The 27,500-nt window shown below is 30.2% G+C and overlaps 2 protein-coding genes across 4 annotated transcripts in view; one reads left to right on the top strand and one right to left on the bottom strand.

Annotated features, from left to right (window-relative positions):
• The window catches only part of LOC130176635 (transcription initiation factor TFIID subunit 4-like), a 29,065-nt gene extending 23,907 nt beyond the window's left edge, over positions 1-5,158 (top strand). For both annotated transcript variants that reach the window (XM_056387830.1, XM_056387829.1), the window contains exon 15: positions 1,779-5,158. In XM_056387830.1, coding sequence (XP_056243805.1) covers positions 1,779-1,940 — 162 coding nt within the window. In that variant the 3' untranslated portion in view covers positions 1,941-5,158. The remainder of the gene's footprint in view (positions 1-1,778) is intronic.
• Positions 5,159-5,175: 17 nt separating this feature from the next.
• The window catches only part of LOC130176636 (BTB/POZ domain-containing protein kctd15-like), a 24,988-nt gene continuing 2,663 nt past the window's right edge, over positions 5,176-27,500 (bottom strand). For both annotated transcript variants that reach the window (XM_056387832.1, XM_056387833.1), the window contains exons 3-5: positions 26,942-27,086; positions 6,600-6,902; positions 5,176-5,690 (exon numbers count right to left, since the gene is read on the bottom strand). In XM_056387832.1, coding sequence (XP_056243807.1) covers positions 5,529-5,690; positions 6,600-6,902; positions 26,942-27,086 — 610 coding nt within the window. In that variant the 3' untranslated portion in view covers positions 5,176-5,528. The remainder of the gene's footprint in view (positions 5,691-6,599; positions 6,903-26,941; positions 27,087-27,500) is intronic.

Raw genomic sequence — 27,500 nt, 5'->3', positions numbered from 1 at the left:
CTTATTTATATTATATTTTCATCGTTGAGATCGATAACGACATTAATGTGACGCTGATTAACGCTTGATAGAACCGTCCCAGTCTCATGCCTCTCGTCCAATCAGATGACTTGGTCGAACTATCTGTTTAGTTTTATTTAGTTGTATTTCTTCAGAGTCTGTAACATGTCTGCGTTCTGAAAATAAAACAATACGATACATATTAAGTAAGTAAGTGCTGAATAAATGAGAGTAGAGAGCGAGGCTGGTGACGGAGGCTGGGGAACGCAGCTCGTTGTCGGAGCTGATTTACATGTGAAGTGAATCGTGACTCTGGCTGTCGGCCGGTCTTGTGTCGTCTCGGCCTCGGGCGCCGCTCATGAGTGAAATAGAAGCTCAGTTGTCTCTGCGATCGTCTGCACCTCCGGCTCTCACACATCACTCGCTGCCATGTGAGGAACAAGTGGGAAAAGGAGGATTTCGCAGGCTGTTTTCAGCTGCCAGCTTCACTTCTCTGTTCATTCACCATCAGGTGAACTGGTTCGGTCCCAGTCGCCCTGCTGGGTCTCCCCACCTCCACCTGTCCTCTCAGGGTTGGGCTCGGCCCGGGCCGTCTCCCTCTCCTGACTGTTTGTGTGATGTTCGGTGGGAACGGGGAACTTGTCGGAGCACAGCAGCCTGTGTGAGTGGTAGCTGCAGGCGCCGGGCGTTACCTGTCCCCAGGACACGACACACCTCAGACATGAAGCTGCAGTGATCCTCCTGCAGGTCTGGACTCAGTGTGTGATTAAAGCAGTGTGGGAGATCTCACTTAATCCTCTGACTGATGATTCAGGAGCTTCTGCAGGAAGTTCTGCAGACCTGATGTTGAACCTTCAGCTCTGACAGTCAGAACATTCAGAGGGAATCAAGGTTCACTCTGCTGTTTCCATCCACGGACGAATATATGTTGAGGTTCGGTTCTAAACCTTCAAATTAAAACGCCATATTTTTATTTTGAAGTGTTGATCCATCAGAAGATATAAAAACCATCTCAGTGTAGTTTTACATCTCCTCTCTCAGGCTTCTCTCTGCAGCTCTAGTAACAACAGGTCGGTGAGCCAATCAGAAGAGAGGAGGCTCTGAGCCTCTCTTCTGGTTGGCTGACTGTTTTCTGAATGATCCAATAAAAATAAAGCAGATTTCAGGTAAAAACACTCAGAGAAACCAAATCCTGCAAGGTTTGGATGGTGGGTCCAGGTGGGCGGGGCTTGGTGACTGCTTTGTTGTGACATCACAAAGTTCCAGAAGTCCTGACGGCTGGTTTTAAGGCTCAGTTTCTGAATACAGGCTGTGTGCATTTCTCTGTGGACTGAGGCTTTGATACTTTCACAGTATTAATATAGAAGCTAGAGCTGATCTATAATCTATAATCACACTACACATGGACACACACCTTTACACTGGATGGAACCTAGACCTGATCTATCATTTTCAAAATAAGAAAAATGGCGGACTGAGGAACCACATCCAACAACAGAGCAGTGTTTACCCTTAAAGAAGAACTCAACAGTTACAGGATGTTTTACTTTGGAAATTCAGCAAAGAGTGACACAATAAAAAACAAAATGGCTGCCAACTCTTTTCTTCTCTCTGCTGTCTCCATAACAATGTTAGAAACCACAAACATGTCTTCATGTTGTTGATTGTTGATTGATTGTTACCACGGTAACATTAGTCCTTATCTCGGTGAAACAGTCAGACCACAGACCAGTCTGAATATCTCTGTGAAATCTAACGCTCCTGTCCCCCCCCCCCAGGTGGCCTCAGGTTCGGGTGCCGGCTCCTCGGCGGCGGGCTCGTCCCGGCAGCAGCTCCGTCAGCGGATCACACGCGTTAACCTCAGGGACTTCATCTTCTGTCTGGAGCAGGACCGCACCACGGCGCGCTCCCTCATGCTCTACAAGGCTCTGCTGAAATGAGGAGTGGACCCGCTGCAGACCACGAACTGCATCACCCTTCACCTCCTCCTCCAGTCCTCACATCCTCAGAGTCCGCCTCCTTCACCCCCCCCCCTTCAGTCCCTGCAGCTCCTTTTAATCTTTTGGCTTCTAGTTTTACATCTTCGTCATGTTGTTTTGAAACCGTGTCTCATTTTAGTTCCTGCAGGTGTCGACTCTGAGACTGAACTCCACACCTCAGCTTCAGTTCATGTACTGTACCTGTCCTGTGAGGACCGGGTCTCACCTGAGGATCCGGTCTGAACAGAAGTGATCCGCGTCCGTCGTACAGGTCTGAACCACTGTGCTGAGCTCGCCACCGTCTCTGCTGATCGACAGGATCAATGAGGTTTTTGTCTCCAGGTGAAACCGGATCCAGATCCACAGAACAGCTGGACTGGATCAAATCAGAGTCAGTGTGGGCTTTTATTCTGGTGAATTAGCAGCTGCTCTGCCAACAGTGTCGGGGGGGGGGGGCAGCTCACACAGACACAGGTGTCTTCATCATCGATTCATTGATTAACATTAGAACGAATGTGAATAAAACTGATGGAAGAGAAACAGGAAGTTCTCACAGCGGAGAACCTGGAACCATCAGAACATTTGTCTGCTCTGCTTTAAAATCACTAATAATTCAGTCATAAAAAAGTTGCCAATTAATTTTCCTTCGATTGACTAATTAATTGATCATTGATTAAATTATTCCAGCTCTACTCTGAAAATCTGGAGTGACTCAGACAATAAGCTGCTGCTCTCCGTCCAATCAGAGCTCAGCTCTGTCAGGACGACTTGTGATTGGTCACAGGTTGACCAGGTGGTCGGTGTGATCAGGTTTTTAAAGAACCACAGATCTGTCTTTTATTCCATGTTCTTCTTTGTCAAAAGCTGCTGCCTCCATTACCCACAGTGCACCTGGACCACCGACAGTCAGGTGGTAGAGTGCTGTGTTATTCTAGCAGCAGCTGATGTATCCTGGAGCCTGCAGCAGAGAAGGGGCGGGGGCTGTTTTCAGACCTGCATTAGTGGGGGGGGGGCGCACAGCAGGACTCAGCACAGTGGTTCACAGGGTTTCACAGGTGATGGCGGCGGCGGCTGTTTCACGTTGAGTTGTGACATCGCGTGTCAAACAGAAACACAGCATTCACTAAATACACCTCGCTCACATGTGATTGGCCGATGCAGCGCCCCGTCAGGTGACATCGTCCTGAGCTGCAGCTAGGACTGATTGGAGACACTGAGCCGGGAAACACCTGAGTCCAGCTGTAACCGGACAACAGGCACAGGTGTGAGACCAGCTGTGAGACCAGGTGTGGTCCCTGAGTGTTCTGGTCTGTCTCTGTCTGGTCTGACTCCAGCTCTGTACCTGTGCAGGTGCCTTCCAGTCCACATCCACCCGAACCCCGTCATCGTCTGTCCGTCTCGTGTTCGTAGCCCCGCCCCCCTCAGGACTCCGGGCTCCTCGTTTTAAGTTTTTAAAGTTTTCAGATCACGCTGCAACCCGTGAGGTTGTTCACTCACCGTCACGTCACTTCCTGTCATTTCCCGCCGCTTCACAGTGGAGCAGCGAGTTTATCAAGCATCGTGTCGTCATGGGAACTTGAAGCGCGAGAACTGTGAAGCTGCAGCGGTGAGAGAACAGCTGGTCGACCATTTTAATGTGTGTGTGTGTGTGTGTGTGTGTGTGTGTGTGTGTGTGATCATGTTGACGCTCACAGGTTTCAAAGGTTAAAGCAACAGTTCAACATTTAAATTCTTCTCTGAGTTCGACGTTCAGACAGATTCATGTCACTTTAACGACGCGTCAGTGAACGTCACATGAAGCAGGAAGTGACATCACCGTCACTTTCAATGAGCAGTTTCTCCTGCAGCCTCGCAGGTGATGAGGTCATGACTGAAACTAGTGATTCATCAATGATCATGTGGTCTGTGACATCACTGACGCTCACAGCTGATCTGTAACTTGATATTTAAAGTGACGTGAACGACTGTTGGTTCATTACGTCGTCCACGCAGACGATAACGAGCAACTTCCTGTCTCGGGTTTGACATGTCCGAGCCCCGGTTGCCGTGGAGACGAGAGGATCAGCCTGAACGTGTGACTCAGAGATGGAGATGGATGTAAATGTTGAATCATCAGGAGCTGGTTCTCCTCCAGAAACTCACTCAGGCTGCGTTCAAGAAGGTTAGAGAACGTTCACAACAAACATTCCTGCAGTTTCCCTTCCTCCTCCTCTTCCTCATCTTCCTCCTCCTCCTCTTCCTCTCTCCTCCGTCTCTTCCTCCTCCTCCTCTTCCTCTCTCCGCCTCCTCTTCTTTCTCTCTCCGCCTCCTCTTCCTCTTTCCTCCTCTCTGCCGCCTCCTCTTTCCCCCTCTTCCTCATCTTCCTCCTCCTCTTCCTTGCTCCTCTCTCCGCCTCCTCCTCTTTCCCCCTCTTCCTCATCTTCCTCCTCCTCCTCTTTCCTCCTCCTCTCTCCGCCTCCTCCTCTTCCTCCTCCTCTCTCTGCCTCCTCCTCCGTCTTTCCTCCTCCTCTTTCCCCCTCTTCCTCATCCTCCTCCTCCTCCTCTCTCTCCGCCTCCTCCTCTTTCCCCCTCTTCCTCATCTTCCTCCTCCTCCTCTTTCCTCCTCCTCTCTCCGCCTCCTCCTCTTCCTCCTCCTCCTCTCTCTGCCTCCTCCTCCTCTTTCCTCCTCCTCTTTCCCCCTCTTCCTCATCCTCTTCCTCCTCCTCTCTCTGCCTCCTCCTCCTCTTTCCTCCTCCTCTTTCCCCCTCTTCCTCATCCTCCTCCTCGTATTTCCTCCTCCTCTTCCTCACCCCCCCCCCGGCCGGTGTGTGATTTACCTTGTATCTCTGAGACGTCTGACTCGACCTCGTGCTGTTGAACATTTGAATATTTGAAGATGATGATGATGAAGATGCAGTCTGGCTTCACAGTTTTTAGAGGGTGCGTTCACAGAAGGTTTTTAACGCTTTAAGTGTCTCTGGTTTCTCCTGGGTTGTATAGTCTATAGGTCTAACTGCTAACTGAAGCTGTGCTGTATGTACTGTATATTCAGATCCGCCTCTCATCTGTTGGAAGGACGATTTTTGCGACTATTTATATTTCCTACATTCTGAACTCGATCCTGACGCATTTCAGGCCAATGCAATTTTACAGTTGTTTGTACCTTTGCAAAAAAATGAAATAAAGAAAATGATAAAGAAGCAGCTTCGACTTCCTGTGACTGAAAACACGACGTCGTAGACCCTTTAATCAATAATCAATACATCTGTACAAATGAAAAAGTGTGACACTGAGGAAGCTAACGAATACATTAAATATACATTTCCAAAATGGCCGCTTTATAAAAAGAATTAAATTATCTGGACACGTTTATAAAAACGACCGGACAGATGATCCACATCATCAGCTGATCAGGGTCCGGTCCGGTTCTGTCACATGACTCCAGCCTCCACATGAAAAACAGCAGAGGTCAAAGGTCACCGAGAGTCTCTCAGCTCAGCGTACGTCCTGCCAGCTGTGGAGGCGTCTGCAGGATCCAGATGTGAGTGTAGAGAGTCTGTAGTCCCTGTTTCAGTCCAGAGGTTCCTGTTTGATCCGGATCGGGGTGCTGGTGATGGACGGGCTGTGCCGCAGGTCCCGACACAGGACGTACTCGCTGAACTGGGACGAGTCGACGCCGCCGCCGCAGGACGCCTTGATGCTGAAGCCCTTCTGAAACAGACGCTCCAGGACCTGCAGTGACGGGACGGGGGGGGGGGGGGGTGTTAGATGTTGAGACTTACAGGTAAACACACAGGTGAGTTCACCAAAACCACAGGAACTGTGTGTGTGTGTATGTGTGTGTAGTGTATGTGTGTGTAGTGTGAGTGTGTGTGTGTGTGTGGGGACTGTGTGTGTGTGTGTATGTGTGTGTAGTGTATGTGTGTGTAGTGTGTGTGTGGGGACTGTGTGTGGGGACTGTGTGTGTGTGTACACTGTGTGTGTGTGTGGGGGGGACTGTGTACTGTGTGTGTGTGTGTGTGTGTGTGTGTGTGTACTGTGTGTGTGTGGGGACTGTGTGTGTGTGTACTGTGTGTGTGTGTGTGTGTGTGTGTACTGTGTGTGTGTGGGGGGGACTGTGTACTGTGTGTGTGTGTATGTGTGTGTAGTGTATGTGTGTGTGTGTGTGTGTGTGGGGACTGTGTGTGTGTGTGTGTGTACTGCGTGTGTGTGGGGGGGACTGTGTACTGTGTGTGTATGTGTGGGGACTGTGTGTGTGTGTGTGTGTACTGCGTGTGTCTGTGTGTGTATGGGGGGACTGTGTGTGTGTGTGTGCGTGTACTGTGTGTGTGTGGGGGGGACTGTGTGTGTGTGTGTGGGGACTGTGTGTGTGTACTGCGTGTGTGTGTGTGTGGGGGGGACTGTGTACTGCGTGTATTGTGTGTGTGTGTGTGTGTACTGTGTGTGTGTGTGGGGGGGACTGTGTGTGTGTACTGCGTGTGTGTGTGTGTGTATTGTGTGTGTATTGTGTGTGTGTGTGTGTGTGTGTACTGCGTGTGTGTGTGTGTATTGTGTGTGTATTGTGTGTGTGTGTGTGTGTGTACTGCGTGTGTGTGTGTGTGTGTGTGTGTGTGTGGGGACTGGCCCTTTAACTGGACCGACCTGGACAGAGTTGAGTCTGCAGTATCCGTTGAGCGGGAAGCGGATGACGTGGGTGGGGTCCTGGTTCCAGCCGGCGTTCACAGAGTTACACATGACGTCTCCGGTCTCGGGGAAGATCTCCTCGATCAGGACCTTCTCCCCGCTCAGGGCGATCCTCTCGCCCAGGTCGGGCGTCACTCGCACCACCAGGCACTCGCAGGGCGACGCCCGCTGGGCGTCCCGCTCCGCCTGCCAGCGCTCTAGCTCCCGGACCATCGGGGTCAGCTGGTAGTACCGGGCCTCCTCGTACAGCTGGGGGAAGTCCTGGAGGAGGGAGGGGACACAGAGAGGGTCAGAGGTAGAGCTACAAGCCAGACACACCTAATCATTTTTTTATTCCTGCCCGCCAGCGCCAGTCAGAGCGGCAGCCATTTTGTTTTCAGGTTGTCAGTCAGTCTCATTCTCATGGACAAGATGTCTCAGCGACGCCTTGAAGGAACTTCTTCAGATTTGGCACAAACATTCACCAGGACTCAAGGACGAACTGATTAGACTTTGGTGGTCAAAGGTCAAGGTCACGATGACCTCACAAAATACTTCTTATCCAGTACTCAAGACTTCACAGCTCTTATGACACATGGTTCATATTTTATATTTCTCTGACTCTGGATGAACAGGAAGTGACCTGGAGACTCAGACTGAACTGACCCTGCATCAGTAGCTGCAGGACTCTGTGACTGTCGTTCCTGCAGCAGCTGATCTGAGTTCAGTGACACATTTCGTGGTTTTTTTTTCCTGGTCTTTTACTCCACACAGCTCCTGACGAGGAGCTGCTGTTGGCCCAAGGCTTCATGCTGTATCAAAGCTTCGCCTCCTTCACCCCCCCCCTCCAACCACACACACACTCAGTACACACACACACACACACACACACACACACCACACACACACACACCCCTCCCACCCCCCACTCGCAGGCTGGAAGCGAGGGATAGATGTGTTTTATAAAGAGGGGTTGTGTCCGCAGGGTGTTTTAGTCATCCTGAGCAAAGGAGCAGAATAACAGAGGCAGCGCTGGTTAACTACAGGGAGGGAGATGAGAGAGATGCAATATGCCTGCCGACACACACACACACACACACACACACACACACACACACACACACACACTAATTTAGTAAAACACACTCTGTGTCTGTGAGCCACCCTGCAGCCGGCGGCTGTGCGCTGATTAAAGTGTCAGAATGTGCAGAGTTAAAAGACTCGCTGTTTGTTCAGACTAACGAAGATAACGATGCTGCTGCTGGACGAACACAAATTATTTGTTTGACCTGGAGGTCGTGTTCCTCCATCTTTGATTCTGAGCTGCAGCTCATCATTAGAGGAGCAGCTGTGATGTCTGACTTCTACCTGACTCACTGTTGGAAACCTGCTTGAACTCTCAGATGTTTTTCTCTGTTTGACAGAAATAATTCAAATCATGAACAATAATAAATCAATTCTTGTTCAACTTTATTCAGTTTATGCTTCTGTTTTCATTCACAGGTCAAATGTTTACGTACACATATCTTCAGGTGTTAGCACTGTGTTAGCACTTTGTTAGCCTGTGTTACCACTGTATGCACTTTGTTACGGCCCAAAGCTATGGAACACGCCAAGTACAGATATCGGAGCAGCAGCTTAATAAGTATTTTTAAAAGAGAGCTCAGAACTTGTTTCTTCACCTTAGCCTTTGATGAACTCTGACATTTTGCATTTTGCACCACCTATATTCACTGCTCAGCACTTCTTTTAAGTGTCTTGTGGATGATTTATTATTTTATTTATGATTGTACCTCCTTTTAATTCAATGCTTTTAATGTGTTTTTATTTTCACTATGGGTTTTCATGTAAATAATTTGGTGCATATCATCTCTTTGTTGTAAGGGACTTTGTGCTGAATTTCTTTTAAGTTGCTGTGCCAATAAAGTTTATTATTATTATTATTATTATTACTTTCACACGTATATTCATACATTCAAACATACAATGAAGCATGAAAAGTACCTTACTAGTATAGTAAAGTATAAAATTAATGGTATATTAAGAAATGAGAAGTCAAAATAAAGTAAGTCAAAACAGGTCACAATATACTAAGGTATAAAGTCAGTATAGTGAGGTATAAAAAGTCATAGTATAGTAAGACATTAAAAGTCATAGTATAGTAAGGTATATAATGTAATACTATAGTAAGACATTAAAAGTCATTGTATAGTAAGGTATAAAAAGTCATAATATATTAAGGTATATAATGTCAAAGTGAAGTAAGGTATAAAAATTCATAGTAATAAAAAAAAAATTTCTTAAAAAAAAAAGTCATAGTATAGTAAGGTATAAAAAGTCATAGTATAGTAAGATATAAAAAGTCATATTATAAGAAGGTATAAAAAGTCATATTATAGTAAGGTATAAAAAGTCATAATATATTAAGACATTAAAAGTCATAGTAATGAAAAAAAAAAAGTCATAGTAATAAAAAAAAAAATACTTAAAAAAAGAAAAAGTCATAGTATAATAAGGTATAAAAAGTCATAGTAATAAAAAAAAAAAAGTCATAGTATAGTAAGGTATAAAAAGTCATATTATAGGAAGGTATAAAAAGTCATAATGTAGTAAGGTATAAAAAGTCATAATATATTAAGACATAAAAAGTCATAGTAATGAAAAAAAAAAAACTTAAAAAAAAAAAGTCATAGTATAGTAAGGTATAAAAATTCATAGTAATAAAAAAAAATACTTAAAAAAAAAAGTCATAGTATAGTAAGATATAAAAAGTCATATTATAAGAAGGTATAAAAAGTCATAGTATAATAAGGTATAAAAAGTCAAAGTGTAGTAAGTCATGAAAAGTAATAGTATAGTAAGGTATAAAAAGTCATAGTTTAAGAAGGTATAAAAAGTCATATTATAGGAAGGTATAAAAAGTCATATTATAGTAAGGTATAAAAAGTCATAATATATTAAGACATTAAAAGTCATAGTAATGAAAAAAAAAAACCTTAAAAAAAAAAAAGTTATAGTATAGTAAGGTATAAAAAGTCATAGTAATAAAAAAAAAAAACTTAAAAAAAAAAAAAGTCATAGTATAGTAAGGTATAAAAAGTCATAATATATTAAGACATTAAAAGTCATAGTAATAAAAAAAAAATACTTAAAAAAAAGTCATAGTATAGTAAGGTATAAAAAGTCATAGTAATAAAGAAAAATACTTAGAAAAAAAAAAGTCATAGTATAGTAAGGTATAAAAAGTCATAGTATAGTAAGGTATAAAAAGTCATATTATAAGAAGGTAAAAAAGTCATATTATAGTAAGGTATAAAAAGTCATAATATATTAAGACATAAAAAGTCATAGTAATAAAAAAGTAATAAAAAAGTCATAGTAATAAAAAAGTAATAAAAAAGTCATAGTAATAAAAAAGTAATAAAAAAGTAATAAAAAAGTCATAGTATAGTAAGGTATAAAAAGTCATAGTATAGTAAGATATAAAAAGTCATATTATAAGAAGGTAAAAAAGTCATATTATAGTAAGGTATAAAAAGTCATAATATATTAAGACATTAAAAGTCATAGTAATGAAAAAAAAAAACCCTTAAAAAAAAAAAAAGTTATAGTATAGTAAGGTATAAAAAGTCATAGTAATAAAAAAAAAAAACTTAAAAAAAAAAAAAGTCATAGTATAGTAAGGTATAAAAAGTCATAGTAATAAAAAAGTAATAAAAAAGTCATAGTAATAAAAAAGTAATAAAAAAGTCATAGTAATAAAAAAGTAATAAAAAAGTCATAGTAATAAAAAAAAAAAAAACTTAAAAAAAAAAGTCATAGTAATAAAAAAAAAAAAAAAAATTAAAAAAAAAAAGTCATAGTATAGTAAGGTATAAAAAGTCATAATATATTAAGACATTAAAAGTCATAGTAATGAAAAAAAATACTTAAAAAAAAAAAAGTCATAGTATAGTAAGGTATAAAAAGTCATAGTAATAAAGAAAAATACTTAGAAAAAAAAAAGTCATAGTATAGTAAGGTATAAAAAGTCATAGTATAGTAAGGTATAAAAAGTCATATTATAAGAAGGTAAAAAAGTCATATTATAGTAAGGTATAAAAAGTCATAATATATTAAGACATTAAAAGTCATAGTAATGAAAAAAAAAAACCTTAAAAAAAAAAAAAAAGTTATAGTATAGTAAGGTATAAAAAGTCATAGTAATAAAAAAAAAAAACTTAAAAAAAAAAAAAGTCATAGTATAGTAGGGTATAAAAAGTCATAGTAATAAAAAAGTAATAAAAAAGTCATAGTAATAAAAAAGTAATAAAAAAGTCATAGTAATAAAAAAGTAATAAAAAAGTCATAGTAATAAAAAAGTAATAAAAAAGTCATAGTAATAAAAAAGTAATAAAAAAGTCATAGTATAGTAAGGTATAAAAAGTCATAGTATAGTAAGATATAAAAAGTCATATTATAAGAAGGTAAAAAAGTCATATTATAGTAAGGTATAAAAAGTCATAATATATTAAGACATTAAAAGTCATAGTAATGAAAAAAAAAAACCTTAAAAAAAAAAAAAAAGTTATAGTATAGTAAGGTATAAAAAGTCATAGTAATAAAAAAAAAAAACTTAAAAAAAAAAAAAGTCATAGTATAGTAAGGTATAAAAAGTCATAGTAATAAAAAAGTAATAAAAAAGTCATAGTAATAAAAAAGTAATAAAAAAGTCATAGTAATAAAAAAGTAATAAAAAAGTCATAGTAATAAAAAAAAAAAAAAACTTAAAAAAAAAAAGTCATAGTAATAAAAAAAAAAAAAAAACTTAAAAAAAAAAGTCATAGTATAGTAAGGTATAAAAAGTCATAATATATTAAGACATTAAAAGTCATAGTAATGAAAAAAAATACTTAAAAAAAAAAAAGTCATAGTATAGTAAGGTATAAAAAGTCATAGTAATAAAAAAAATACTTAAAAAAAAAAAAGTCATAGTATAGTAAGGTATAAAAAGTCAAAGTGTATTAACTCATGAAAAGTCATAGTATAGTAAGGTATAAAAAGTCATAATATATTAAGACATTAAAAGTCATAGTAATAAAAAAAAAATACTTAAAAAAAAAAGTCATAGTATAGTAAGGTATAAAAAGTCATAGTAATATAAAAGTAATAAAAAAGTCATAGTAATAAAAAAGTAATAAAAAAGTCATAGTAATAAAAAAAAAAAAAAACTTAAAAAAAAAAGTCATAGTATAGTAAGGTATAAAAAGTCATAATATATTAAGACATTAAAAGTCATAGTAATGAAAAAAAAAAAAAAACTTAAAAAAAAAAAGTCACAGTATAGTAAGGTCTAAAAAGTCATAGTAATAATAAAAAAAAATACTTAAAAAAAAAAAGTCATAGTATAGTAAGGTATAAAAAGTCAAAGTGTACAAAGGTATAAAAAGTCATATTATAGTAAGGTATAAAAAGTCATAGTAATAAAAAAGTAATAAAAAAGTCATAGTAATAAAAAAAAAAATACTTAAAAAAAAAAAGTCATAGTATAGTAAGTTAAAAAAGGCATAGTATAGTAAGGTCTAAAAAGTCATAGTAATAATAAAAAAAAATACTTAAAAAAAAAAAGTCATAGTATAGTAAGGTATAAAAAGTCAAAGTGTAGTAAGTCATGAAAAGTCATAGTATAGTAAGGTATAAAAAGTCATAGTATAGTAAGGTATAAAAAGTCAGTAATAAAAAAAAAATACTTACAAAAAAAAAAGTCATAGTATAGTAAGGTATAAAAAGTCATAATATATTAAGACATTAAAAGTCATAGTAATGAAAAAAAAAAAACTTAAAAAAAAAAGTCATAGTATAGTAGGGTATAAAAAGTCATAGTATTAAAAAAAAATACTGACAAAAAAAAGTCATAGTATAGTAAGGTGTAAAAACTCAAAGTGTAGTAAATCATGAAAAGTCATAGTATAGTAAGGTATAAAAAGTCATAGTATAGTAAGGTATAAAAAGTCATAGTATAGGAAGGTATAAAAAGTCATATTATAAGAAGGTATAAAAAGTCATATTATAGGAAGATATAAAAAGTCATAATGTAGTAAGGTATAAAAAGTCATAATATATTAAGACATTAAAAGTCATAGTAATGAAAAAAAAAAAAAACTTAAAAAAAAAAAAGTCATAGTATAGTAAGGTATAAAAAGTGTAGTAAGTCATAAAAAGTCATAGTAATAAAAAAATTACTTAAAAAAAAAAAATCATAGTATAGTAAGGTATAAAAAGTCATAATATAAGAAGGTATAAAAAGTCATATTATAGGAAGATATAAAAAAGTCATAATATATTAAGACATTAAAAGTCATAGTAATGAAAAAAAAAAAAACAAACAAAAAAAAAAGTCATAGTATAGTAAGGTATAAAAATTCATAGTATAGTAAGGTATAAAAAGTCATAGTAATAATAAAAAAAAATACTTAAAAAAAAAAGTCATAGTATAGTAAGGTATAAAAAGTCATATTATAGGAAGGTATAAAAAGTCATAATGTAGTAAGGTATAAAAAGTCATAATATATTAAGACATTAAAAGTCATAGTAATGAAAAAAAAAAAAACTTAAAAAAAAAAAAGTCATAGTATAGTAAGGTATAAAAAGTCAAAGTGTAGTAAGTCATAAAAAGTCATAGTATAGTAAGGTATAAAAAGTCATAGTATAGTAAGATATAAAAAGTCATATTATAAGAAGGTATAAAAAGTCATAGTAATAGAAAAAAAAAAACTTAAAAAAAAAAAGTCATAGTATAGTAAGTCATGAAAAGTCATAATATATTAAGACATTAAAAGTCATAGTAATGAAAAAAAAAAAAAACTTAAAAAAAATAATCATAGTATAGTAAGGTATAAAAAGTCATAGTATAGTAAGGTATAAAAAGTCATAGTAATAAAAAAAAATACTTACAAAAAAAAAGTCATAGTATAGTAAGGTGTAAAAAGTCAAAGTGTAGTAAATCATGAAAAGTCATAGTATAGTAAGGTATAAAAAGTCATATTATAAGAAGGTATAAAAAGTCATAATGTAGTAAGGTATAAAAAGTCATAATATATTAAGACATTAAAAGTCATAGTAATGAAAAAAAAAAAAAACTTAAAAAAAAAAAAGTCATAGTATAGTAAGGTATAAAAAGTCATATTATAGTAAGGTAATAAAAAAGTCATAATGTAGTAAGGTATAAAAAGTCATAATATATTAAGACATTAAAAGTCATAGTAATGAAAAAAAAAAAACTTAAAAAAAAAAAGTCATAGTATAGTAAGGTATAAAAAGTCATAGTAATAATAAAAAAATTACTTAAAAAAAAAAGTCATAGTATAGCAAGGTATAAAAAGTCATAGTATAGTAAGGTGTAAAAAGTCAAAGTGTAGTAAGGTATAAAAAGTCATAGTATAGTAAGGTATAAAAAGTCATAGTATAGTAAGATATAAAAAGTCATATTATAGAAGGTATAAAAAGTCATAGTAATAGAAAAAAAAAAAACTTAAAAAAAAAGTCATAGTATAGTAAGTCATGAAAAGTCATAGTAATGAAAAAAAAAAACTTAAAAAAAAAAAAAAGTCATATTATAGTAAGGTATAAAAAGTCATATTATAGTAAGGTATAAAAAGTCATATTATAGTAAGGTATAAAAAGTCATATTATAGGAAGGTATAAAAAGTCATAGTATAGTAAGGTATAAAAAGTCATAGTAATAAAAAAGTAAAATACTTTAAAAAAAAAAGTCATAGTATAGTAAGGTATAAAAAGTCAAAGTGTAGTAAGTCATGAAAAGTCATAGTATAGTAAGGTATAAAAAGTCATATTATAAGAAGGTATAAAAAGTCATATTATAGGAAGGTATAAAAAGTCATAATGTAGTAAGGTATAAAAAGTCATAATATATTAAGACATTAAAAGTCATAGTAATGAAAAAAAAAAAAACTTAAAAAAAAAAAAAAGTCATAGTATAGCAAGGTATAAAAAGTCATAGTAATAAAAAAGTAAAATACTTAAAAAAAAAAAGTCATAGTATAGTAAGGTATAAAAAGTCAAAGTGTAGTAAGTCATGAAAAGTCATAGTATAGTAAGGTATAAAAAGTCATATTATAGGAAGGTATAAAAAGTCATAATATATTAAGACATTAAAAGTCATAGTAATGAAAAAAAAAAAAACTTAAAAAAAAAAAAGTCATAGTATAGTAAGGTATAAAAAGTCATAGTAAGGTATAAAAAGTCATAGTAATAAAAAAGTAAAATACTTAAAAAAAAAAAGTCATATTATAGTAAGGTATAAAAAGTCATATTATAAGAAGGTATAAAAAGTCATATTATAGGAAGGTATAAAAAGTCATAATATATTAAGACATTAAAAGTCATAGTAATGAAAAAAAAAAAAACTTAAAAAAATAAAAAAGTCATAGTATAGTAAGGTATAAAAAGTCATAGTATAGCAAGGTATAAAAAGTCAAAGTGTAGTAAGTCATGAAAAGTCATAGTATAGTAAGGTATAAAAAGTCATATTATAAGAAGGTATAAAAAGTCATATTATAGGAAGGTATAAAAAGTCATAATATATTAAGACATTAAAAGTCATAGTAATGAAAAAAAAAAAAACTTAAAAAAAAAAAAAGTCATAGTATAGTAAGATATAAAAAGTCATATTATAAGAAGGTATAAAAAGTCATATTATAGGAAGGTATAAAAAGTCATAATATATTAAGACATTAAAAGTCATAGTAATGAAAAAAAAAAAGTCATAGTAATAAAAAAAAAAAATACTTAAAAAAAGAAAAAGTCATAGTATAATAAGGTATAAAAAGTCATAGTAATAAAAAAAAAAAAGTCATAGTATAGTAAGGTATAAAAAGTCATATTATAGGAAGGTATAAAAAGTCATAATGTAGTAAGGTATAAAAAGTCATAATATATTAAGACATTAAAAGTCATAGTAATGAAAAAAAAAAAACTTAAAAAAAAAAGTCATAGTATAGTAGGGTATAAAAAGTCATAGTAATAAAAAAAAATACTGACAAAAAAAAAGTCATAGTATAGTAAGGTGTAAAAACTCAAAGTGTAGTAAATCATGAAAAGTCATAGTATAGTAAGGTATAAAAAGTCATAGTATAGTAAGGTATAAAAAGTCATAGTATAGTAAGGTATAAAAAGTCATATTATAAGAAGGTATAAAAAGTCATATTATAGGAAGGTATAAAAAGTCATAATGTAGTAAGGTATAAAAAGTCATAATATATTAAGACATTAAAAGTCATAGTAATGAAAAAAAAAAAAAACTTAAAAAAAAAAAAGTCATAGTATAGTAAGGTATAAAAAGTCATAGTAATAAAAAAATTACTTAAAAAAAAAAATCATAGTATAGTAAGGTATAAAAAGTCATAATATAAGAAGGTATAAAAAGTCATATTATAGGAAGGTATAAAAAGTCATAATATATTAAGACATTAAAAGTCATAGTAATGAAAAAAAAAAAAACAAACAAAAAAAAAAGTCATAGTATAGTAAGGTATAAAAATTCATAGTATAGTAAGGTATAAAAAGTCATAGTAATAATAAAAAAAAATACTTAAAAAAAAAAGTCATAGTATAGTAAGGTATAAAAAGTCATATTATAGGAAGGTATAAAAAGTCATAATGTAGTAAGGTATAAAAAGTCATAATATATTAAGACATTAAAAGTCATAGTAATGAAAAAAAAAAAACTTAAAAAAAAAAGTCATAGTATAGTAGGGTATAAAAAGTCATAGTATAGTAAGGTATAAAAAGTCATAGTATAGGAAGGTATAAAAAGTCATATTATAAGAAGGTATAAAAACTCATATTATAGGAAGGTATAAAAAGTCATAATGTAGTAAGGTATAAAAAGTCATAATATATTAAGACATTAAAAGTCATAGTAATGAAAAAAAAAAAACTTAAAAAAAAAAAAGTCATAGTATAGTAAGGTATAAAAAGTCAAAGTGTAGTAAGTCATAAAAAGTCATAGTATAGTAAGATATAAAAAGTCATATTATAAGAAGGTATAATAAGTCATAGTAATAAAAAAATTACTTAAAAAAAAAAAGTCATAGTATAGCAAGGTATAAAAAGTCAAAGTGTAGTAAGTCATAAAAAGTCATAGTATAGTAAGGTATAAAAAGTCATAGTATAGTAAGATATAAAAAGTCATATTATAAGAAGGTATAAAAAGTCATAGTAATAGAAAAAAAAAAACTTAAAAAAAAAAAGTCATAGTATAGTAAGTCATGAAAAGTCATAATATATTAAGACATTAAAAGTCATAGTAATGAAAAAAAAAAAAAAAAAAAACTTAAAAAAAATAATCATAGTATAGTAAGGTATAAAAAGTCATAGTATAGTAAGGTATAAAAAGTCATAGTAATAAAAAAAAATACTTACAAAAAAAAAAGTCATAGTATAGTAAGGTGTAAAAAGTCAAAGTGTAGTAAATCATGAAAAGTCATAGTATAGTAAGGTATAAAAAGTCATATTATAAGAAGGTATAAAAAGTCATAATGTAGTAAGGTATAAAAAGTCATAATATATTAAGACATTAAAAGTCATAGTAATGAAAAAAAAAAAAAACTTAAAAAAAAAAAAGTCATAGTATAGTAAGGTATAAAAAGTCATATTATAAGAAGGTATAAAAAGTCATAATGTAGTAAGGTATAAAAAGTCATAATATATTAAGACATTAAAAGTCATAGTAATGAAAAAAAAAAAAACTTAAAAAAAAAAAAAGTCATAGTATAGTAAGGTATAAAAAGTCATAGTAATAAAAAAAATTACTTAAAAAAAAAAGTCATAGTATAGCAAGGTATAAAAAGTCATAGTATAGTAAGGTGTAAAAAGTCAAAGTGTAGTAAGGTATAAAAAGTCATAGTATAGTAAGGTATAAAAAGTCATAGTATAGTAAGATATAAAAAGTCATATTATAAGAAGGTATAAAAAGTCATAGTAATAGAAAAAAAAAAAACTTAAAAAAAAAGTCATAGTATAGTAAGTCATGAAAAGTCATAGTAATGAAAAAAAAAAAACTTAAAAAAAAAAAAAAGTCATATTATAGTAAGGTATAAAAAGTCATATTATAGTAAGGTATAAAAAGTCATATTATAGTAAGGTATAAAAAGTCATATTATAGGAAGGTATAAAAAGTCATAGTATAGTAAGGTATAAAAAGTCATAGTAATAAAAAAGTAAAATACTTAAAAAAAAAAGTCATAGTATAGTAAGGTATAAAAAGTCAAAGTGTAGTAAGTCATGAAAAGTCATAGTATAGTAAGGTATAAAAAGTCATATTATAAGAAGGTATAAAAAGTCATATTATAGGAAGGTATAAAAAGTCATAATGTAGTAAGGTATAAAAAGTCATAATATATTAAGACATTAAAAGTCATAGTAATGAAAAAAAAAAAACTTAAAAAAAAAAAAAAAGTCATAGTATAGCAAGGTATAAAAAGTCATAGTAATAAAAAAGTAAAATACTTAAAAAAAAAAAGTCATAGTATAGTAAGGTATAAAAAGTCAAAGTGTAGTAAGTCATGAAAAGTCATAGTATAGTAAGGTATAAAAAGTCATATTATAGGAAGGTATAAAAAGTCATAATATATTAAGACATTAAAAGTCATAGTAATAATAAAAAAAAAAAAACTTAAAAAAAAAAAAGTCATAGTATAGTAAGGTATAAAAAGTCATAGTAAGGTATAAAAAGTCATAGTAATAAAAAAGTAAAATACTTAAAAAAAAAAAGTCATATTATAGTAAGGTATAAAAAGTCATATTATAAGAAGGTATAAAAAGTCATATTATAGGAAGGTATAAAAAGTCATAATATATTAAGACATTAAAAGTCATAGTAATGAAAAAAAAAAAAACTTAAAAAAATAAAAAAGTCATAGTATAGTAAGGTATAAAAAGTCATAGTATAGCAAGGTATAAAAAGTCAAAGTGTAGTAAGTCATGAAAAGTCATAGTATAGTAAGGTATAAAAAGTCATATTATAAGAAGGTATAAAAAGTCATATTATAGGAAGGTATAAAAAGTCATAATATATTAAGACATTAAAAGTCATAGTAATGAAAAAAAAAAAAAACTTAAAAAAAAAAAAGTCATAGTATAGTAAGGTATAAAAAGTCATAGTAATAAAAAAATTACTTAAAAAAAAAATCATAGTATAGTAAGGTATAAAAAGTCATATTATAGGAAGGTATAAAAAGTCATAATATATTAAGACATTAAAAGTCATAGTAATGAAAAAAAAAAAAACAAAAAAAAAAAAGTCATAGTATAGTAAGGTATAAAAATTCATAGTATAGTAAGGTATAAAAAGTCAGTAATAAAAAAAAAATACTTACAAAAAAAAAAGTCATAGTATAGTAAGGTATAAAAAGTCATAATATATTAAGACATTAAAAGTCATAGTAATGAAAAAAAAAAAACTTAAAAAAAAAAAGTCATAGTAAGGTATAAAAAGTCATATTATAGGAAAGTATAAAAAGTCATAGTATTAAAAAAAAATACTGACAAAAAAAAGTCATAGTATAGTAAGGTGTAAAAACTCAAAGTGTAGTAAATCATGAAAAGTCATAGTATAGTAAGGTATAAAAAGTCATAGTATAGTAAGGTATAAAAAGTCATAGTATAGGAAGGTATAAAAAGTCATATTATAAGAAGGTATAAAAAGTCATATTATAGGAAGATATAAAAAGTCATAATGTAGTAAGGTATAAAAAGTCATAATATATTAAGACATTAAAAGTCATAGTAATGAAAAAAAAAAAAAAACTTAAAAAAAAAAAGTCATAGTATAGTAAGGTATAAAAAGTCATAGTAATAAAAAAATTACTTAAAAAAAAAAATCATAGTATAGTAAGGTATAAAAAGTCATAATATAAGAAGGTATAAAAAGTCATATTATAGGAAGGTATAAAAAGTCATAATATATTAAGACATTAAAAGTCATAGTAATGAAAAAAAAAAAACTTAAAAAAAAAAGTCATAGTATAGTAGGGTATAAAAAGTCATAGTATAGTAAGGTATAAAAAGTCATAGTATAGGAAGGTATAAAAAGTCATATTATAAGAAGGTATAAAAACTCATATTATAGGAAGGTATAAAAAGTCATAATGTAGTAAGGTATAAAAAGTCATAATATATTAAGACATTAAAAGTCATAGTAATGAAAAAAAAAAAAACTTAAAAAAAAAAAGTCATAGTATAGTAAGGTATAAAAAGTCAAAGTGTAGTAAGTCATAAAAAGTCATAGTATAGTAAGATATAAAAAGTCATATTATAAGAAGGTATAAAAAGTCATAGTAATAAAAAAAATTACTTAAAAAAAAAAGTCATAGTATAGCAAGGTATAAAAAGTCAAAGTGTAGTAAGTCATAAAAAGTCATAGTATAGTAAGGTATAAAAAGTCATAGTATAGTAAGATATAAAAAGTCATATTATAAGAAGGTATAAAAAGTCATAGTAATAGAAAAAAAAAAAACTTAAAAAAAAAAAGTCATAGTATAGTAAGTCATGAAAAGTCATAGTATATTAAGACATTAAAAGTCATAGTAATGAAAAAAAATAAACTTAAAAAAAAAAAAGTCATAGTATAGTAAGGTATAAAAAGTCAAAGTGTAGTAAGGTATAAAAAGTCATATTATAGTAAGGTATAAAAAGTCATAGTATAGTAAGGTATAAAAAGTCATAATATATTAAGACATTAAAAGTCATAGTAATGAAAAAAAAAAAAACTTAAAAAAAAAAGTCATAGTATAGTAAGGTATAAAAAGTCATAATATATTAAGACATTAAAAGTCATAGTAATGAAAAAAAAAAAACTTAAAAAAAAAAGTCATAGTATAGTAAGGTATAAAAAGTTATAGTAATAAAAAAAAATTCTTAAAAAAAAAAGTCATAGTATAGTAAGGTATAAAAAGTCATAGTAATAGAAAAAAAAAAACTTAAAAAAAAAAAAGTCATAGTACAGTAAGGTATAAAAAGTCAAAGTGTAGTAAGTCATGAAAAGTCATAGTATAGTAAGGTATAAAAAGTCATAATATATTAAGACATTAAAAGTCATAGTAATGAAAAAAAAAAAATCTTAAAAAAAAAAAATCATAGTATAGTAAGGTATAAAAAGTCATAGTATAGTAAGGTATAAAAAGTCATAGTATAGTAAGGTATAAAAAGTCATAGTATAGTAAGGTATAAAAAGTCATAATATATTAAGACATTAAAAGTCATAGTAATGAAAAAAAAAAAAACTTAAAAAAAAAAAATCATAGTATAGTAAGGTATAAAAAGTCATAGTATAGTAAGGTATAAAAAGTCATAGTAATAAAAAAAAAATACTTACAAAAAAAAAAGTCATAGTATAGTAAGGTGTAAAAAGTCAAAGTGTAGTAAATCATGAAAAGTCATAGTATAGTAAGGTATAAAAAGTCATATTATAAGAAGGTATAAAAAGTCATAATGTAGTAAGGTATAAAAAGTCATAATATATTAAGACATTAAAAGTCATAGTAATGAAAAAAAAAAAAAAACTTAAAAAAAAAAGTCAAAGTGTAGTAAGTCATGAAAAGTCATAGTATAGTAAGTATAAAAAGTCATAGTAATAAAAAAAATTACTTAAAAAAAAAAGTCATAGTATAGCAAGGTATAAAAAGTCATAGTATAGTAAGGTGTAAAAAGTCAAAGTGTAGTAAGGTATAAAAAGTCATAGTATAGTAAGGTATAAAAAGTCATAGTATAGTAAGATATAAAAAGTCATATTATAAGAAGGTATAAAAAGTCATAGTAATAGAAAAAAAAAAAACTTAAAAAAAAAGTCATAGTATAGTAAGTCATGAAAAGTCATAGTAATGAAAAAAAAAAAAAAACTTAAAAAAAAAAAAAAGTCATATTATAGTAAGGTATAAAAAGTCATATTATAGTAAGGTATAAAAAGTCATATTATAGTAAGGTATAAAAAGTCATATTATAGTAAGGTATAAAAAGTCATAGTATAGGAAGGTATAAAAAGTCATATTATAGTAAGGTATAAAAAGTCATATTATAGGAAGGTATAAAAAGTCATAGTATAGTAAGGTATAAAAAGTCATAGTAATAAAAAAGTAAAATACTTAAAAAAAAAAAGTCATAGTATAGTAAGGTATAAAAAGTCAAAGTGTAGTAAGTCATGAAAAGTCATAGTATAGTAAGGTATAAAAAGTAATATTATAAGAAGGTATAAAAAGTAATATTATAGTAAGGTATAAAAAGTCATAATGTAGTAAGGTATAAAAAGTCATAGTATAGTAAGGTATAAAAAGTCATAGTATAGTAAGGTATAAAAAGTCATAATATATTAAGACATTAAAAGTCATAGTAATGAAAAAAAAAAAAAACTTAAAAAAAAAAATCATAGTATAGTAAGGTATAAAAAGTCATAGTATAGTAAGGTATAAAAAGTCATAGTATAGTAAGTCATGAAAAGTCATAGTAATAAAAAAAAAATACTTACAAAAAAAAAAGTCATAGTATAGTAAGGTGTAAAAAGTCAAAGTGTAGTAAATCATGAAAAGTCATAGTATAGTAAGGTATAAAAAGTCATATTATAAGAAGGTATAAAAAGTCATAATGTAGTAAGGTATAAAAAGTCATAATATATTAAGACATTAAAAGTCATAGTAATGAAAAAAAAAAAAAACTTAAAAAAAAAAAAGTCATAGTATAGTAAGGTATAAAAAGTCATAGTAATAAAAAAAATTACTTAAAAAAAAAAGTCATAGTATAGCAAGGTATAAAAAGTCATAGTATAGTAAGGTGTAAAAAGTCAAAGTGTAGTAAGGTATAAAAAGTCATAGTATAGTAAGGTATAAAAAGTCATAGTATAGTAAGATATAAAAAGTCATATTATAAGAAGGTATAAAAAGTCATAGTAATAGAAAAAAAAAAAACTTAAAAAAAAAGTCATAGTATAGTAAGTCATGAAAAGTCATAGTAATGAAAAAAAAAAAACTTAAAAAAAAAAAAAAGTCATATTATAGTAAGGTATAAAAAGTCATATTATAGTAAGGTATAAAAAGTCATATTATAGTAAGGTATAAAAAGTCATATTATAGTAAGGTATAAAAAGTCATAGTATAGGAAGGTATAAAAAGTCATATTATAGTAAGGTATAAAAAGTCATATTATAGGAAGGTATAAAAAGTCATAGTAATAAAAAAGTAAAATACTTAAAAAAAAAAAGTCATAGTATAGTAAGGTATAAAAAGTCAAAGTGTAGTAAGTCATGAAAAGTCATAGTATAGTAAGGTATAAAAAGTAATATTATAAGAAGGTATAAAAAGTCATATTATAGGAAAGTATAAAAAGTCATAGTATAGTAAGGTATAAAAAGTCATAATATATTAAGACATTAAAAGTCATAGTAATGAAAAAAAAAAAAACTTAAAAAAAAAAAAAAAGTCATAGTATAGCAAGGTATAAAAAGTCATAGTAATAAAAAAGTAAAATACTTAAAAAAAAAAAGTCATAGTATAGTAAGGTATAAAAAGTCAAAGTGTAGTAAGTCATGAAAAGTCATAGTATAGTAAGGTATAAAAAGTCATATTATAGGAAGGTATAAAAAGTCATCATATATTAAGACATTAAAAGTCATAGTAATGAAAAAAAAAAAAACTAAAAAAAAAAAAAGTCATAGTATAGTAAGGTATAAAAAGTCATAGTAAGGTATAAAAAGTCATAGTAATAAAAAAGTAAAATACTTAAAAAAAAAAAGTCATATCATAGTAAGGTATAAAAAGTCATATTATAAGAAGGTATAAAAAGTCATATTATAGGAAGGTATAAAAAGTCATAATATATTAAGACATTAAAAGTCATAGTAATGAAAAAAAAAAAAAACTTAAAAAAATAAAAAAGTCATAGTATAGTAAGGTATAAAAAGTCATAGTATAGCAAGGTATAAAAAGTCAAAGTGTAGTAAGTCATGAAAAGTCATAGTATAGTAAGGTATAAAAAGTCATATTATAAGAAGGTATAAAAAGTCATATTATAGGAAGGTATAAAAAGTCATAATATATTAAGACATTAAAAGTCATAGTAATGAAAAAAAAAAAACTTAAAAAAAAAAAAAAGTCATAGTATAGTAAGGTATAAAAAGTCATAGTAAGGTATAAAAAGTCATAGTAATAAAAAAGTAAAATACTTGAAAAAAAAAGTCATATTATAGTAAGGTATAAAAAGTCATATTATAAGAAGGTATAAAAAGTCATATTATAGGAAAGTATAAAAAGTCATAATATATTAAGACATTAAAAGTCATAGTAATGAAAAAAAAATAAAAACTTAAAAAAATAAAAAAGTCATAGTATAGTAAGTCATAAAAAGTCATAGTAATAAAAAAAAAAAAAAAAAAAAAAAAAGTCAAAGTATAGCAAGGTATAAAAAGTCATAGTAATAAAAAAAAAAATACTTAAAAAAAAAAAGTCATAGTATAGTAAGGTATAAAAAGTCATATTATAAGAAGGTATAAAAAGTCATATTATAGGAAGGTATAAAAAGTCATAATGTAGTAAGGTATAAAAAGTCATAATATATTAAGACATAAAAAGTCATAGTAATGAAAAAAAAAAAACTTAAAAAAAAAAGTCATAGTATAGTAAGGTATAAAAAGTCATAGTAATAAAAAAGTAATAAAAAAGTCATAGTAATAAAAAAAAAAATACTTAAAAAAAAAAAGTCATAGTATAGTAAGGTATAAAAAGTCATAGTATAGTAAGGTCTAAAAAGTCATAGTAATAATAAAAAAAAATACTTAAAAAAAAAAGTCATAGTATAGTAAGGTATAAAAAGTCATAATATATTGAGACATTAAAAGTCATAGTATATTTTTTTTTTTTGGGCTTTTATGCCTTTAATGGACAGCACAGTGGAGAGTGACAGGAAACAGGGAGGCAGAGAGAGGGGGAATGACATGCAGCGAAAGGCCGTCCGATGCGGTATTCGAACCGGGGCCAACTGCAGCTAGGACTTTAGCCTCTACACATGGGGCGCCTGCTTAAACCACTACGCTACACGACGCCCCTTAAAAGTCATAGTAAAGAAAAAAAAATACTTAAAAAAAAAAAGTCATAGTATAGTAAGGTATAAAAAGTCAAAGTGTAGTAAGTCATGAAAAGTCATAGTATGGTAAGGTATAAAAAGTCATAGTAATAAAAAAAAATAAAAAAAAAAAGTCAAAGTATAGTAAGGTATAAAAAGTCATAATATATTAAGACATTAAAAGTCATAGTAATGAAAAAAAAAAACAAACAAAAAAAAAAGTCATAGTATAGTAAGGTATAAAAATTCATAGTATAGTAAGGTATAAAAAGTCATAGTAATAATAAAAAAAAATACTTAAAAAAAAAAGTCATAGTATAGTAAGGTATAAAAAGTCATAATATATTAAGACATTAAAAGTCATAGTAATGAAAAAAAAAAAAAACTTAAAAAAAAAAGTCATAGTATAGTAGGGTATAAAAAGTCATAGTAATAATAAAAAAAATACTTAAAAAAAAAAGTCATAGTATAGTAAGATATAAAAAGTCATATTATAAGAAGGTATAAAAAGTCATAGTATAATAAGGTATAAAAAGTCATAATATATTAAGACATTAAAAGTCATAGTAATGAAAAAAAAAAAAACTTAAAAAAAAAAAAGTCATAGTATAGTAAGGTATAAAAAGTCATAGTAATAAAAAAGTAATAAAAAAGTCATAGTAATAAAAAAAAAATACTTAAAAAAAAAAAGTCATAGTATAGTAAGGTATAAAAAGTCATAGTATAGTAAGGTAAAAAAAGTCATAGTATAGTAAGGTATAAAAATTCATAGTATAGTAAGGTATAAAAAGTCATAGTAATAATAAAAAAAAATTACTTAAAAAAAAAAAGTCATAGTATAGTAAGGTATAAAAAGTCATAGTAATGAAAAAAAAAAACTTAAAAAAAAAAAAATTCATAGTATAGTAAGGTATAAAAAGTCATAGTAAGGTATAAAAATTCATAGTATAGTAAGGTATAAAAAGTCATAGTAATAAAAAAAATAAAAAAACTTAAAAAAAACAAAAAAGTCATAGTATAGTAAGGGTATAAAAAGTCATAGTATAGTAAGGTATAAAAAGTCATAGTATGGGGTGTCGTGTGGCGTAGTGGTCTAAGCAGGCGCCCCATGTGTAGAGGCTACAGTCCTCGCTGCAGTTGGCCCCGGTTCGAGTCCCGCATCGGACGGTCTTTACTGCATGTCATTTCACCTCTCTCTGCTTCCCCATTTCCTGTCTCTCTCCACTATCCTGTCAAATAAAGGCACAAAAGCCCAAAAAAATATACTTTAAAAAAAAAAAAAGTCATAGTATAGTAAGGTATAAAAAGTCATAGTAATAAAAAAGTAAAATACTTTAAAAAAAAAAGTCATATTATAGTAAGGTATAAAAAGTCATAATATATTAAGACATTAAAAGTCATAGTAATGAAAAAAAACAAAAAACTTAAAAAAAAAAAAAAGTCATAGTATAGCAAGGTATAAAAAGTCAAAGTGTAGTAAGTCATGAAAAGTCATAGTATAGTAAGGTATAAAAAGTCAAAGTGTAGTAAGTCATGAAAAGTCATAGTATAGTAAGGTATAAAAAGTCATAGTAATGAAAAAAAAAAAAAACAACAAAAAAAAAACTCATAGTAAATTAAGGTATAAAACGTCATAGTGTAGTCATACACACATTCATTAATTGATTCATTTCAATTGTCCAGCAGCTAGTACTGTTAGCCTGTATTTTAGTCTTTGACAGACTGGAAGGAAACTGGACTGGATTAAACCAACCGACCAACAGACTCAGACTGGAACAGAACAGCTGACTCAGGCTGTCCCAACTGAAATCCTCAGTGTTTGTTTTGTTTTTGTCCTACCAACAGTGAAACCTCAAAATGTTAAAAATACATTCAAACTATTCAAATAAATGAACCGAGAAGCAGCAAATCTCCAGATCCATGAAGTCTTTGATGCTTGAAACATTGACAATTACTTAATCAAAATAATCACCAACTAATTTTCTTAATGAATGAATGAATATGATCTTTTTGCTGTACGCTGATCGTTCTCTGTTTACTTCACTAAAATCCAACATGGTTCCTTCATTAGCTAATGTCATTGTTAATGACTAATAAGAACGCGGGGTGGGGGCTTGTGAGGCGAGCCCCTGGTGTATGGAGTGAACAGACTGAGTTCAGAGGTTTTACATTATATTATGTCATCAGTATAACATGATCATGTCTGAGTGAAGCACCTTGAAGTCCTCAGGAAGCAGCAGTTTGCAGGTCCGCAGAAAACTGAGGATGTAGCGGAAGATGTCTCCGTCTCTGTCGATGAAGTAGTGCTGCTTCAGACTGTCCAACACGATGGGCTCAGTGCCATTAAACAGACGACTGATCCTGCACACACACACACACACACACACACACACACACACACACACACAGACAGACACACACACACACACACACACACAGACACACACACACAGACACACACACACACACAGACAGACACACACACAGACACACACACACACACACACGCGCACACACACACACACAGACAGACACACACACACACACACACACACACACACAGAGACACACACACACACACACACAGACACACACACAGACACACACACACAGACACACACACACAGACACACACACACACACACACACACACACACACACACACAGACACACACACACACACACACAGACACACACACACACACACACAGACAGTCAAGTGTTCAGTTTATCAGTCATGTTGAAGGAATTCTGGGTATTGAAGTCCTTGTACGT

Source organism: Seriola aureovittata, chromosome 10 (genome assembly GCF_021018895.1).
Source record: "Seriola aureovittata isolate HTS-2021-v1 ecotype China chromosome 10, ASM2101889v1, whole genome shotgun sequence".
Lineage (NCBI taxonomy): Eukaryota > Metazoa > Chordata > Actinopteri > Carangiformes > Carangidae > Seriola > Seriola aureovittata.
The sequence above is the reverse complement of the archived record's forward strand: the minus strand, read 5'-3'. Positions and strand labels throughout refer to the sequence as shown.